The sequence below is a fragment of the Alexandromys fortis genome, unplaced genomic scaffold (genome assembly GCF_014885135.2).
Source record: "Alexandromys fortis isolate MF-2015 unplaced genomic scaffold, M_Fortis_MF-2015_v1.1 scaffold_59, whole genome shotgun sequence".
NCBI classification, from domain to species: Eukaryota; Metazoa; Chordata; class Mammalia; order Rodentia; family Cricetidae; genus Alexandromys; species Alexandromys fortis.
The window spans coordinates 9,061,474-9,076,827 of NW_026067943.1; the positions used below are offsets into that span (position 1 = coordinate 9,061,474).

Here is a 15,354-nt window from a genome sequence, read left to right on the forward strand (position 1 = left end):
CCTATTCCTTTGTATTCCGGGTGCTTTTGTTTTTCTTAATTGAAAGGTGAGCATTTGAATCTAATACTGTAACAATCCCAGAAGTCAGATTCCTTTATCCATAGTTTGCTATTTGTTTTGTCTCTTTTTTAATTTTAAGCTGCCTGTGTATTGAAAGATCAGTCTGAGGTGTAGATTGCAGGCCTCAGATCTTTCTAATCACATGAAACACTTTACAATTCTCTTTATATATGTAGTTGTTTTAGAATGTTCTTCCTTTTAATGCATGGTTGCAAAAAGAGCAAATATATTAGTGGGAAGGGAAATACCTGGTCTTAAAATTTCCTGGAAGTGACTTGGGTCAGGAGGAGGGACTCAGACCAAAGTGGGAAGCACAATAAAGAAGGCCAGCAGTCTTTAATGCGTGCATCGCAATAATCAGATGCAGCAACGGGAGCCCGGATCTTCTATTTTCAGAAAGCAGGGTCTTGGGAGCCAAACCTGGCTCCTGTAAGCTGTGTGTTAGCTGCTCTAAGAATACAAGCACAGCTGCCTGCCACAGGACTGACATGGGAGGTGGGCAGCTAGTACGCTAAGAGCTGAAACTGATAGACACTAACTACAATTTACCATCAAAGAATTCTCCCGCAAGTTGAAAGCCTTTAATAGACTCCAAAGTTCCAAAATAGTGATATCAGATATATTCAAACCATACAATTATTGTCTAGGTGGGCAGGCCCCCAGAGCCTCCCACTCTGCCATCTTATCTTCCAGAATACTTTCTCTGCTCAATTGTTTTTAAAAGTTTATAAAGCTGGCTTAGTATGTGTGCCTTTAGGAGTTGCTTTTCGTTCAGTTTGACACCACCAGCTCTCTCTCTCTCTCTCTCTCTCTCTCTCTCTCTCTCTCTCTCTCTCTCTCTCTCTCTTCAGCCTGCTAGGCCAGCATTCAACTTCTGAACTCTGTCCCCCACCCCGTGAATATTCTTATACATGTTTTGATTTTAGACATGATTTCAAGAGTTTCTCTTGAGTCTGTGTCTAAGAATAAATTTTCTAGGCCTTAAGATTTCTAGGTATTCAATTTTGGCAAGAAAATCACAAATTGTTTTCCAAAATGCTTGTATCCCTCGCCTTCCCTCCAAGTAATGAGTCAGCTGTCCCACTGAGTCACTTTCTTTAACTGAGGATGGCTAAGCCTTGAAGTCCTCAAAGTCCTCTGTTAGTCTGCGCTGGCATCTCGCTGTGGTCTGACGTCACATTTTCCCAGCATGCAGTAGGAGTAGCCCCATTCCATTCATTATAACTGTATGTGTTGTCTCCCTGTGGAAGGCATACTGCATGTTCCCACTCAAATCTTCGATTTCCTGTTGTTAGCCCATCTTTGCGTTCCTGTTAATACCATGACTTGATTTTAGCAAATCCTTTCTTGCTTGCTACATTGGACCCGCTAATATTTTGTTTAGGACTTCTGCATCTATTTTTTGTGAGAAAAGTATTGTGTAAATTTCCTTTCTTGCCAGACATGGTGGCTCACACCTGTAATACCAAGACCCAGGGGGCTTAGGTAAGAGAACTGTTACAAGGTGAAACCCAGTCTGAGATACATAACGAGGTCCATTCCAGACAGAGAGAAGGAACTGGGAGGGGTGTAATCCGAATATGTTGACATAAACATAAAAAGTAAGAACTAAAATGGATGAAATTTGAAACTAAGAAATAAAGAAAGACAAAGCATGATTCCAGAAGGGCTGGAGAGTAGCCCAGTGGAAGAGCATTTATCTAGCGTGCTCAGGATCTTGGGTTACACTCTCGACGCTAAACAACAGCAGAGTTCCTGTAAAGACCAACCAAAAGACATAGAAACCACTTGGAAATTAATTTTTAATATGGAATACTATAAATAAAAACATTATTACATATACAGCAAACATTTAAAAGACAGTAATAGATACAAATGTATTAATCTGAGAACTCAGATAAAATAGATTTTGAATTTTAAAAAAGTATTTTATTAAATTTTCAAGACTAAATAGCAGGGCATGGTGGTGCACATATTTAATACCAGCATTCCATAGGCAGAGGCAGGCAGAGTTCAAGGCCAGCCTAGTCTACATAATGAGGTCTAGGTGAGCCTACACTGTGAGATCCTGTATTTAAAAAAGAAAAAGAAATTAAATGAAATGAAAAAAAAACCAGACTTATTAGTGTCACGTTAAACAGTGGTTCTGTATGTTTGAAAATGGCTGATTAAGCCTTCAAAAGGATAGCCATTTTGATCTTACTCAAATACTTCCAGAAACTAGAAAAGGGAAATTATTTCCCAATCTAGTCTAGGAAACTGGTAAAAATTTGAAAATCCAATAAGGACAGTACAAGAAGTTATTATTTTAAAGAGACAGACTGACAGATACATACACTGAGATGAGAGAGAGAGAGAGAGAGAGAGAGAGAGAGAGAGAGAGAGATTGAGAATGAATATCAGTCTATAGTCCAGAGAGAGAGAGGGAGAGAAAGGTTGAATATCAGTCTATAGTCCAGAGAGAGAGAGAGAGAGAGGGAGAGAGAGAGATTGAATATCAGTCTATAGTCCAGAGAGAGACAGAGCGAGAGAGAGAGAGAGATTGAGATTGAATTTCAGTATATAGTCCAGAGAGACAGAGAGAGAGAGAGAGATTGAGATTGAGTATCAGTCTATATAGTCGAGAGAGAGAGAGAGAGAGAGAGAGAGAGAGAGAGAGAGATTGAATATCAGTCTATAGTCGTGAGAGAGAGAGAGAGAANAGAGAGAGAGAGAGAGAGAGAGAGAGAGAGAGAGAGAGAGAGACTGAGATTGAGATTAAATATCAGTCTATAGTCCAGAGAGAGAGATTGAATATCAGTCTCTAGACCAGGTCGATCTCACACTCTCGTAGCCAAAAGTAAGAAATGAGCTTGGGTTCCGTTTTAAAATGGATTATTTCATTACGCTTGTTTATTTGGCCGGCACACAAACGTCATGGCATGAGTGTGGAGGTCAGAGGATGGCTTGCAGGAGTCAGTTTTCTTGTTTGCCGCGTGGGCCCCAGGAATTGAACTCAGGTCATGATCCTTGACAGCATGCCCCTTTATTCAGTCAGCCAGGCATCTCAGCAGCCTGGTCATGGTTTCTGGACCCTCCTGACTCCATCCCCCTGGTGCTAAGATCACAGGCACACACCATCATGCCTGCTACACATGTGCTGAAAACTGAACCAGGGCTCTGTCCAGGCTAGATGAGCACTCTACCCACTCTGTCACCCTCCCAGGCCAGTCTCCCTGTGATTTCTTCAGTGGTGCTTCAGCTATTTGAGGTATAGGTTTTAATCTCCAAGCATACGGAAATTACAAGTTATTTCCTCACTATCAATTCTCAACCCTGGCTGGAGAGAGAGCTCAGCGGCTAACAGTGTACATTGCCCTCGAAGAAAAGCCAAAGTTCAGTCCCCAGCAGTTACGTCAGGTGGCTCACAACTGCCTGTAGTCCCAGCTCTAGGGGAATCCTGCACCTTCAACAATCATGTGTGTGTATCCACACACAGACCCGCACACATATATCTAACTAAAAATAATAAAATAAATTTCTAACTCAGCTGCTCTGCAATCTGTGCGGTAACAACAGAAGTTAATTGAGATCAGTTTTTACGACCTGACACATCTCAAGCTTGAACTTCCTGTGTGGGCTTGAGAAGGGTTCGTGAGATCATTCTGCCAGCAGAAAATGCTGAGCCTTTGGCTCGATCATGTTGATTGTTTTGCTTCCATTTTCCATGTCCCTGTTGCTTTGTGTGCTTATTGGATCTGACCTTTAATCAGCCCCACGACACTTCATTTTAAATCTTTCTTGGATGCCATAGACTGATATCCACGTGAGATATTCTTTTCATTCCTTTTAATGTCATTTTATCTTAACCATGTATTTGATGGTTCCACCATCTGTAACTCTTGGGAAGATAAATCCAACGGCCTTGATCTCACTGCCTCTCACCCTTGCTTCTCATGGCTTTGTGAGGCCAGTGCTGCTTGCACTCTGAGGGAACACTATAGGAGGCAGGAAACCGTGAGGGAAGGAAAGAGAGAGGTGGGGGGGGGGGGACTTCCCTTTATGTTGCCACTTGAGGACCAGGCACCCAGACCTGCTAAAGTTCTCTTCTAAGATCTTAATTCAGACCAAGAACACCAGCTCAGCTTCTCTTCAACACTCTTCTGAGTTCAGGTTCCCCATGATCCGACCACTGTCGGTCTGAGATCAAGTTTCCCCCAACCTCGCTGCTGGCAGTGTGGCCTTAGGAAAGCTTCTCTCTTCTGCTCACCCGAGAATAGGTCAGAGCCATACCACACAACTCCCACTGCACGAGGCCTGCCCTTTGCTCCTGTCCTGCTTCTCTTCAAGATCTTGGCTCTGGCTGCCCCGCTCCCTATCCTCGCTCCTAGGACTCCATTCTTACCTCCTTAGATCCCACCTGCTATCAACCCAGAAGCCACCCCGAAGCCGCCAGACTGCTGGAATCCGCCACATTGCTTTGTCTAGTCCCAGCATAGCATATTCCAATCCCATCTGTTCTTCTCACTCGTTTTGAACCCATTATTCATGATTACCAAGGTCTTTCTCTACGGAGGATTTGTGGATCACGCTGGTGGTTTTTGTGCATTTTCCCCAACTAATGTTTGGATGAAGACACAGAATCCACCCCCTGCATTCTGCTGGGGTTCAAGCGAGGTCTCTCAGGCCCCTTATTTCATTCAGCAGACTGCTGTCGAACACCTACTCTGCTTGGTGCCAGGAGTTCCTGACATCAGATTACTTAGCAACACTTTTTTCTCAGCCCAGGAGGGACCACACATGCTAATGAGCCACTTGAACAGTGAGAGCAGGTCAGAGCTCGGGTTCTCACTGCTATGCCGTGTCCAGACGGCTTCCGCAGCTGTTGCTCCACTGATACGAGGTTTATCCTCACAAAGAAGCTCTGGCACATGTAGGGGGGTCCTACCCCAGATATGATGGTTTGGATGGCAAGTTTCTCTCTGTAGAAGTGGCCTCCATCCTTGCCAGCTGCCTCAGTTTACAGGGCATGGCTTAGCGTCCTCACCATGTTCTCCATATTAGAAGCAGAACCTACCCTGGGAGTCATGGCGGTTGTGGGAGCCAGCAATAGCCAGCATCCCCAGGCAGCTCCCGGAGCTGGTGAGAGATGCTGCCTTTGTTTCCCCAGGCATCAAGTGGAAGCCGGATGAAAACGGAGTCATTGTCTTCGACTGCAGAAACCGTGGCTGGTAAGTGCTCCCAGAGGAGGGGCACTGTGCCCCAGCATTTACCTTCCAGCCTGTGGGCTTGGCTTGGCTTTCTTGCTCCCCTCTACAGGGAGGCTTAAGGAGGGACTTTGGTGGCTTAATCCAAGCCAGGAATAGGAAGATTTGCTAGCTAGGCTCCTCATTCCCTCCCCACTGTCTCCAACTCAGACCTCCCTGCAGTCTCCCAAGCAGCTGCCTCTAGCTCTGCTCTTGCCAAACCCTTTCCCAGGTAGACCAGCTGTGTATCCAATCCCCCTCCTTTCCTGCTGCCAGACCCTCGGGGACCCTGGCTGCCCTCTGTCAAAAAGGAGGGGGCTTTCTTCCAATCTCACCACCCCAGTGAGCTCAGTGTCCAGGGGTTACAGCACACACTGGCCTAAACTTGGGGGAACCAAGTTTATTATGGGCCAGATCAAATAAATTCAACTGGAGGCTCCCAGCCAGAAGGCAATACCAGACTTAACATTAATTATAAATGCTCAGCCAATGGCTCAGGCTTGTTACTTACAGCTCTTACAACTTAGATTAACCCATTTCTATTAATCTACATTCTGCACATGATGCTAAAGGTACATACAAGCAGCCACCTCTCCCAAGGACATAGTGATTCTGGTGGACGTGAGCGGCAGCATGAAGGGGCTGAGGATGGCCATCGCGAAGCACACTATCACCACCATTCTGGACACCCTGGGGGAAAATGACTTCGTGAATATCATTGCGGTAATGGCGGCTTCCTGTTTGGCAGTTGCTCTCACCTGCTCTGGGAAAATATTCTTTTCCTGAACCAAAAGGGCTGTGTTTCCAGCCACGGGTGCATCCCACCATAGAGGGACACTGTTCTCCACACTGAAGACTCCTGAACTTGTGCTTGTACCCGCAGTCTGCCTTGGGGTGGCTTTACGAGTCCCTCAAACATCTGAAGTAATGTGTGAGTGTGCACAGCCCTCATTGAGGCCAAACGCTCCGTCTATTTGCCAGTGTCTGACACAGACAGAGAACCAGAGGCCCCAGCAGATCCTCTGTTCCTTCTGTGGGCTCCTGGTAGCATCGCTGCTGGCAGCCTCCCCATCCACACGGGGTCAAATGGGATCTTGGGCCCTTGACCTGTTAGGATTCCAGTCTCTCACTTTCCTTATCCCATAAGCCTAGACACGGAGGCGGAAAGGAGGTACACAGGAGAAAGAGGGGGTTGCTTAAAAATTCAACCATTAGGGGACCACTTGAGCTCCATGGAAGCAGAGTTGACAACCACTCTGGGGTGTTTAGAGAGGGCACTGATCCAAAATTCCTTCTCAGCCTGCATAGTTCCTAACATTTCTAGCTGTTAGTGGAATTTATATAGCGTGTAGACATGCTTGAGACAAAGGTGTCTTGTTTCAGCAGCATCCTGCTGGGGGATACAGACCCTGACTTGCTACCCAAGGCTCAGCTAGCCCATGGCAGCACTCAACCATCACACAGCCCAGAGCTGACTCCCACACTCATCCCAGGGTCTGCAACAACAAGATGGCCACAGAAACAGGTTCTATACTCTACCAGAGAGGGGAAGTGTGGTATCCCTCTAAGCCCGCAGCCCCTCCCTCCCATACTCTGCCCTGCTTCCTCAGAGAAACTCCCAGAAGGAACCCTGACTCCTGCATTCCCCAGTTCCCCCCACAGCTCTTCCATGATGTAGCTATGTGTCCTCTCTCTTTCCTCTTACGTCAGCAGAAGGAAGATTAGGGACCCTAAAAGTTTGTATTCTAACTGCGAGGGAGATAAAGAAAAGGGGGTGTTAGCAGTTCGTGTTTCTCCCTAGTCCCACCCCTGTGGATAACTAATGACCATCTACATGTATGCGAAGAACAAGAGTACATTTGTAGCTAGCTTGGTGGCTCACACCTATCATCTCAACATTCTAAACATTTAGCCAAAAGATTTAAATCCTAGGCTAGCCTGGGCTACATAATGAAAGCCACTATCAAATAAACAATAGCAAAAAGTAGTTTAGAGTTCCCTACCCCATCTGGGGAGGATCCTATGCAAGGGAAGCTCTGGGATTGGTGGACGGTGGCTTGGCTGGTCTGAGTGCACAAAGGAATGCCCCCTGGATGAGAGGTTCTCAGTACACCCTAGAAGGGGCACATTACATCGGAACCAGGACTTGGGGAGCAGTTTTAGAGTCAAGATCCTCTGCTTGCTCCGTTCAGACACCCCAAGACAGCACTGCCCATTTGCCCAGGTGAGACATTGTTTTCTATCTTCTTCACTGTGCCTTGCAGTACAATGACTACGTCCACTACATTGAGCCCTGCTTCAAAGGCATCCTCGTCCAGGCAGACCGAGACAACCGAGAGGTGAGCATCCACCACGAACAAAGCTCGAATCCAGGTGGGGGAGGTGTCTGGGAAGATTCTATATGGTGCTCTGCCCATCACATGGCCTCCGACAAGAACAAACCAAATCAGTGGTTACCCTGGACTGTCCACCTTCTGGTCAGTCTCATCCTCAGCCCTGCCATCTAGGAGGAGATAGGGATTGGTACCAAGCCTTTTGCACTTAGTTTATCTTTGGGCATTTAAGAAACACAGACTCAAGAGTATGTGGTTGGCTGTGCTGTGGAGCTCGGGTCTTGCATTTGACCCTCTAAGCCTCCTCTCATGTTTACCCTGACAGCATTTCAAGCAGTTGGTGGATGAACTGATGGTCAAAGGTGTGGGTGTTGTGAGCCAGGCCCTAATCGAGGCTTTCCAGATCCTGAATCAGGTACCTCGGGGGGGGGGGGGGGGGGGGGGGGGGGGGGGGGGGGGGGGGGGGGGGGGGGGGGGGGGGGGGGGGGGGGGGGGGGGGGGGGGGAGCCTGGGCAGGTGGAGGTAAAGGGAGGCCATTGCAAATGCAGGTTGTGGCTGTGGTGACAGCCTCACCCCTGCTCCCTCAGTTTCAAGAGTCCAGACGAGGAAGTCTCTGTAACCAGGCCATTATGCTTATCACCGACGGAGCCGTGGAAGACTATGAGCCTGTGTTTGAGAAATATAACTGGCCAGACCGCAAGGTAACTACCGCTGCAAGTCAGAGCAGAGGAGGCCTCTCCCAGTGCCAGGGGAGAGTTCTCGAAACCATAATAGTCTTACATGCAGCACAATCCCACGTTCAGAGTTCTTTCCCTTAGACCTGTTCACCAGGTCAGGTACATTCTAATTGGGTGTCCGAAAGTAAGCAACCTGGGCCGGGAGGAGGGATGCGGAAGGATGCAGGACAAAGGACCAGAGTGGTTTTGAGACATAAGAACTGTTCCGTGCTCACCCGGACCCTGGCAGTTCACGTTCTCACCAGGGCCTCTGGCTTTTCTCTGGCCCAAGAGGGTGCAGCCGGAGATCCCAGAAGAAAGACCTGCATGTAAGCCCATGATAAATGGCACCGATGCTGCCTGCAGCTGCTGAGTCCCTCTCTTGTGGACAGGTCCGAGTTTTCACTTACCTCATCGGAAGAGAAGTGACATTTGCCGACCGCCTGAAGTGGATCGCCTGCAACAACAAAGGTAAGCGCCGGCAAGAGAGAGACCTGCAGTCCGCGCTGAGCCAGCAGGATGGCAAGACTTCGGGGCTTATAGACATCCAAAACTAAGGGTGTACACAAGAGAGCTGTCTCCTCAAATAAAGCCTTGTACAAGTACATAACACAGAAGACAGAGCAGGAGGCAAGACTTCGGGGCTCATAGACATCCAAAACTAAGGGTGTACACAAGAGAACTGTCTCCTCAAATAAAGCCTTGTACAAATACATAACACAGAAGACAGAGCAGGAGGCAAGAGGGGACCCACACTTTTTTCTTTTTTTTAATTTTTTATTTAAATAGCATTTTTTTTATTTATTTTGCATACCAACCAGTTTCCCGTTCCCTCCCATTTTCCATCTACCCCACTCCCCATCCACTCCTCCTCCATCTCCATTCAGAAGGAGACAGGCCTCCCAGGAGCTTGCACAAAGCATGGCACATCAGTTTGAGACAGGACCAAGCTCATTCCCCTATATCAAGGCAAGGCCAGGTACTCCAGCATGGGGAACGGTTACCAAAAGGCAGTTAAGACGCAGGGAGAGGCTCTGCTCTCACTGTTGGAATCTTTACTCGAAGCTACACAATTGTCACACACTTGCAAAGGGCCTAGGTTGGTTCCATGCAGTCTCCCTGACTGTTGGTCTGGTGTCTGTGAGCTCCCATGAGCTTGAGTCAGCTGTCCCTGTGGGTTTCCCCATCATGACTCCCCTGGATGGTGCAATCCCTTCTCCCTTTCTTCTGCAAGACTCTCGGAGCTCAGCACAGTGCTTGTCTGTGGATCTCTGCCTCTGCTTCCATCAGTTACAGGATAGAGTATCTCTGATGGCGATTAGGGAAGTCACCATTCTGTTTCCAGTAGATGGTCAGTTCAGGCACCATCTCCACTATTGCTAGGAGCCTTAATTGGAGTCATCCTTGTGGGTTCCTAGGGATTTCCCTGGCACCAGTTTCTCCCTAACTCTGAAATGACCCCCTATTAAGTCTCTTTTGTTACTCTCCCCCTCCATCCGGCCTCCCACTTGCTTCCCACATGCAGCCTCCCGACCCAGTTCCCTCTAGTTCTCATTCCTCCATCCCCAACCCCGCCCCCAGTTTACCCAGAGATCTCCTCTAGTTCCCCTTCCCAGGGAAATCATGCATCCCTCTTTGTGCCCTCCTTGTTATCTAAACTCTCTGGGGCTGTGGATTGTAGGCTGCTTATCCTATACTGCTTTTCCCAATATCCACTTAGAAGTGAGTATTGTTGTACCCAGAGTCAATACCCACAAAGACCATCAAGAGACCTTATTTGATGCAAAAGCGTAGAGTCTTTTTTTAGTATACTGGCATGCTGGGACCAACAGTTCTACACAAAGGGAAGATGGCAATGACCCCAATCAGCCTGGACAAGTCCCAGGCCTTGTTCCTGAGCTGCTGTAGAGGCTGGCTCAGGCCTGGCCTGGCCTAGTACTGCATGCACCAGGCCTCCTCCTTGCTGTTGGGCGTGTTGGAGATTGACTGTCCTCTATTCATGGCTTTTCTTCAGAAGTTGCTTGTTCAGTTTCAGGAAGCTGAAACTGGGGCCTGAGAAAAGATGGAGCAGCCTGTTACAGCATCCGCTTGGCCCTGTCAAGTACACACCATTTTATCTTTCTGGCTCTGGGTAACCTTACTCAGAATGACTTTTACTAGTTCCATCCATTTGCCTGCAAATTTCATGAGGTCATCGTGTTTTACAACTGAGTGAAATACTCCATTGTGTATTTTCCTTATCCATTCCTTGGTTGAGGGACATCTAGGTGTTTTCAGGTTATGGCTATTACAAATAATTCTGCTATGAACATAGTTGAGCAAATGTCTTGTGGTATGATTGTGCATCCTTTGGGTATTTGCCTAAAATTGGTATAGCTGGGTCTTGAGGTAAATTGATTCCCAATTTTCTAAGAAATTGCCATACCAATTTCCAAAGTGATTGTACAAGTTTGCACTCCCTCCAGTAGTGGGGTGTTCTTGTTACTCGACATCTTCTCCACATAAGCTGCCATTGGTGGTTTTGATCTTGTCCATTATGGCAGGTGTAAGATGGAATCTCAGAGTTGTTTTGATTTGCATTTCCCTGATAGCTACAAATGTTAGACACTTCTTTAAATGTATCTCTGCCATTTGAGATTCTCCTTTTAAGAATTCTCTGTTTAGATATGAACCCCATTTTTAAAATGGATCATTTTATATTTTGATGTTTAGCTCCTTGAGTTCTGTATATATTTTGGAGATTATCCCTGTCAGACGTGGGGTTTGTGAAGATCTTATCCCATTCTGTAGGCTGCCATTTTGTCTTACTGACAGTGTCCTTTGCCTTACAGAAGCTTCTCAGTTTCAGGAGGTCCCATTTTATTAATTGTTGACCTCAGTGTCTGTGCTTCTGGTGTTAAACTCAGGAAGTGATCTTCTGTGCCAATGTTTTCAAGGTTTCCCCCACTTTCTCTTCTGTCAGGTTCAGTGTAACTGGATTTATACTGAGGTCTTTGATCCACTTGGACTTGAGCTTTGTGCAGGGCGATAGACATGGTTCTCTCTGTGTTCTTGTACACGCCGACATCCATTTGTGCTGGCCCCATTTGTTGATACTTTCTTTATTCCGTAGTATAATTTTGGCTTCTTTGTCAAAAATCAGGTATTCATAGGTGTGCGCATTTCTATCGGGAGACCCACATTTTAAATGTCAGCTCTCTCATGCCCCACCTTCATTCCTGTTGTGGCAAATTAAGGCATTGGTTCTGTTCAAAGACAAAGCAGGGGATCATCTTTTTTTCTCTTGTGTGTGTGCACACATTGAGGAAGTGCATGCATGTGTGTGTGTGTGTGTGTGCGTGTGTGGAGGCCAGAGGACCCCAGGAGGAGCTGTTTCTTAAGAGGGGCCTTCTATCTTGAATTTTTGAAGCAGGTTTTTCTTACCAGCTGAGCTAGTCAGGCTGACTGGGGAGTCTCGGGAATTCACCGATCTCTGCCTCCCCAGCACTGGCATTACAAAGGCAGGCCACAGCACACACCTTTTTACATGGATTCTGGGATGAGGCTTATGTCTTCATGCTTGGCAAGTGTTTTGCTGACTGAGCTATTTGCAGCCCCATTTTTTTTTTCATTTTTTTCCTTATTTATTTGTTGATTGATTTTTCTAAGGGAGGTTAAATTTTTTTTAATTTGACATTTATTTATTTATTTAGAGCACACATGTGCACGTGTGTGTGTGTGTTCCCATCTGTGCACATACCCAATCACATGTCTGTGATAAGGGTCAGAGGACAACCTGTGGAACTTGGTTCTCTCTTTTGACGACGCAGGCTACAGGAATTGAACCTACTAGGTTGCCAGACTTCTCGGCAAATGCCCCTATTTATTAGTTTTATGAGACAGGCTGTCACTGGGTATCCCAGCCTGACCTCAAGTCATAATGATCCTCCTGCCTCAGCCTCCCAAGTGCTGTGATTATATGTACAGGTGGCCACAACTAGCAGGTGTGGTATTTTCTCTAGAACAATATTTTGTGTACCAACGGCTCTCTTTTATCTGGGATCAGAACCCAAAACCTGGCCTTGCAATGCAATTTACTGAGTCTGTACTTGGTACCCGGTGCTGTTTGAAGGCTGTGGATTAAGAGTGATGAGGCAAGAGGGCTCAGTCTTGATCTTGGTGTAGCTGGCACATGGACTTCAGTTGAATATGATGGGAATGTGTCATGCTGGCACCAAGGCATAGGCCGGGCAGGGTGCAGGGAACAATGGGGAAAAATACTTTCCCAATCTAGGGATTATGAGGAAAGGTCTTGCACATAGAGGAAATGGCATTCTCTAGGAGTCTGAGGCAAGAGGCTTGGAAGGAAGGAAGCTGTCCCATTTTGCTGGCATATGGAATGAATGACTTGGGGGAGGTGATGGGCAATGAAACCCAAAGTTACTAAACCATTCACAGCCCTTTCCAATAGCACTGTGCCTACCCTGAAGAGAATAAAGCAGCCTGCTCCATAGCCTGAGCCTGCACCAGAGTCTTAAGGAGAATAAAGGTGAGGGAAACTGAGAGCTGAGGACGCAGGAGGACAGGAGGCACCATCTTGTTGGGGTCCCACTTCTCAGAGAGCGTAACAAGTGGGAGACTTGGTGGTACCACTGCTGCAGCTGAGGCCCTTGCTCTTGTCTGGGGAAGTGTTGGCAGTGAGAAGATCCCCCAAGATCTCCCAAGCGGGAGCAGGGCAGGCCTTTGTCTTATACTGGGGAACAATGCATGGCCTCCAAAAAGTAGAGCGGCCCAGCTAGGGCTACCCAGCAGCTGGGAGTGTGCATAAGCCCTATGCAGAGACCAAGTGGGACATGTCCTTTGCATCCCATGATCACACAGCCCTGCCCCCTTCAGGCTACTACACACAGATCTCCACACTAGCCGATGCCCAGGAGAACGTGATGGAGTACCTGCATGTGCTCAGCCGTCCCATGGTCATCAACCACGATCATGACATCATCTGGACAGAGGCGTATATGGACAGCAGGGTGAGCGTAACGATGGCTCCGGGTTGGCAGGGGGGCCAGAGTTTAGGGAAGGAGCAAGAGGTGACTTCTTGGTCAGGAGAGGCCAGGATCCTCAGGAGGACTCATGAAGGGTGATAAAAACCATCCATGCCCTCCTTCCCCTAGAAGCCCTCATCCCACCACCAGCTTTGTGCCCAGCCGTCCTAAATGTTCACACAACGGTTCACCATCCTGCAGCTTCATTCTGGCACTTCCTGGTTCATTGTCCTGAAGAAGCAATGCCTTACACGGAGGGGAAAATATCAAAGATATGAGGTCATGGAGGATGTTTGGGTGAGGAGACCTTCCTGCCTCTTCCCCAGATCGCATCCTGTATGGAGCCCCTGCCTTGGTGACAATATACAGACTAGGATTACTCACAACAGTGGCTTAGATAAGACAAAGGTGGAGACGACTCTTAGACATTTTGGTGGGCATCGCAGAGCTGATGAAGCTTCTGGACACAGGGACCCAGGCTCCTTCCTGCAGCCATTTTTACTCTCCAGGCCGAGGGTCCTCTTCCTCCTGGTCCTAGAGGCCAGTGGTGCAGGGTCGTGCTTAGCCATCTAAAGGGGATTGCTCAGGGGCCTCCTGGCTCAGGCACTTCCTTGCCTCTTATTGACCAGAACTCAAAGGCAGAGGTGGCTGGGACAGCACGCTTTCAGCTTTTCATCTTCCCTTCTCTGTGTCTAAGGATAGGGGCACGCTTATTCTAGCGAGTAGCAGAAGATAAAAACCACCTTGCCAACCTGGGGACAAAAGCCTCAGAAGTCCATTCTAATGTCCCTGTATAGTAAGAGGAGCACCTGACCAGCTCGAGTGGGCTCTTCCCTGAGGCACTGCCCAGGAGATGCCATCTGTCCCACACTGTCGGCCACAGGGAAGAGCCTTGTCCATCTAAGTAGGTGACCCTCTATTGTCTAGGTGGTCAATGGCCACAGGCTGTGTGCCCCAGGATGGAGAAGAGGGAGAGGGGCAAAAGGAAGGCAAGAAAAGAGGCTCAGATCTGCTTCAGCGTTGTCTTGACTCCCCCACGTTGCGTGCTTACACTCGTTCATTCTTGCTTGTTCCTCTTCTGTCCATCCATGCCCTCCAGCCCATGCCCACCACGTGCTCCCTGTGCCTCTCACACATAAGAATATTAAGGCCATGCTGAGGATCTGGTGGAAGGAAGTCTGAGGACTTGAAACACAGCAAAAGGGAACTGAGTTGTGAATAGTGGTGGCCAAGCCACACCTAGGTAGTAGTCGAGCCTGAGTTTAGCAGAGACCCAGGAAAGAGAGGACAGCGGTGGAGACAAAGCCTCTTTGCTAAGCTGCTGTGCAAAGGGTTTTTGCACACCGCGGCTCACTCCTTCTCTGCTCTCCTGCCCCAACAGCTCTTCACCTCAGAGGCACAGAGCCTGGTGCTCCTGACCACGGTGGCCATGCCAGTCTTCAGCAAAAAGAACGAGACGGTGAGTGACTGCTCCCCACGCCTCTGCACGTAGCTTAGATCCCAGACCTCTGAGTTCTATAGCCAGCTGCAAGGGTTGGGTACAGATTCCCGAGCTCAGTCCTGGGGAAGCCATGCAAGAACCTCCTGGTCAACTGTGGAGCTGAGAGTCCGTGCTTTCCCAAAGCTCCCAGCCTCAGCCAGGGGAAGGAAGGAGGGGGTGACTGCCACCTGCTCTGTTCTTAAAACAGAAGGCTATGGGATCTTCTGCTAGCCTTCCAGATGAACCACACTTAACTAGCCAAAGTGGGTAGATTCTGCTTGTACATGAAGGCCTCTAAGTGAGGGAATTTCCAGAGCTCTCTATAGTCTGTTTGGTCAGAAAATACTTCCTTATGCTTGTGATAGAGAGAGGCAATATAAGCTATGGTTCTTATAGTCCGTCCTCCGCTGTGAATATTAATATTTCACTTAGCTTTGTATTTCATTTAAATGTCACTACTTAAATATTAATGCAGGGCATTAATCTTCCTAACAGCTGAGCTTGCCCCTGGGGCCT

At 47.9% G+C, this 15,354-nt stretch overlaps 1 protein-coding gene across 3 annotated transcripts in view; it reads left to right on the top strand.

The window, feature by feature from the left end:
• Cacna2d4 (calcium voltage-gated channel auxiliary subunit alpha2delta 4) overlaps positions 1–15,354 on the top strand; it is a 100,208-nt gene that overhangs the window by 17,931 nt on the left and 66,923 nt on the right. For all 3 annotated transcript variants that reach the window (XM_050148514.1, XM_050148515.1, XM_050148516.1), the window contains exons 7-14: positions 5,210–5,270; positions 5,858–6,008; positions 7,550–7,624; positions 7,944–8,033; positions 8,206–8,319; positions 8,727–8,805; positions 13,210–13,343; positions 14,740–14,817. In XM_050148514.1, the coding sequence (XP_050004471.1) occupies positions 5,210–5,270; positions 5,858–6,008; positions 7,550–7,624; positions 7,944–8,033; positions 8,206–8,319; positions 8,727–8,805; positions 13,210–13,343; positions 14,740–14,817 (782 nt within the window). The remainder of the gene's footprint in view (positions 1–5,209; positions 5,271–5,857; positions 6,009–7,549; positions 7,625–7,943; positions 8,034–8,205; positions 8,320–8,726; positions 8,806–13,209; positions 13,344–14,739; positions 14,818–15,354) is intronic.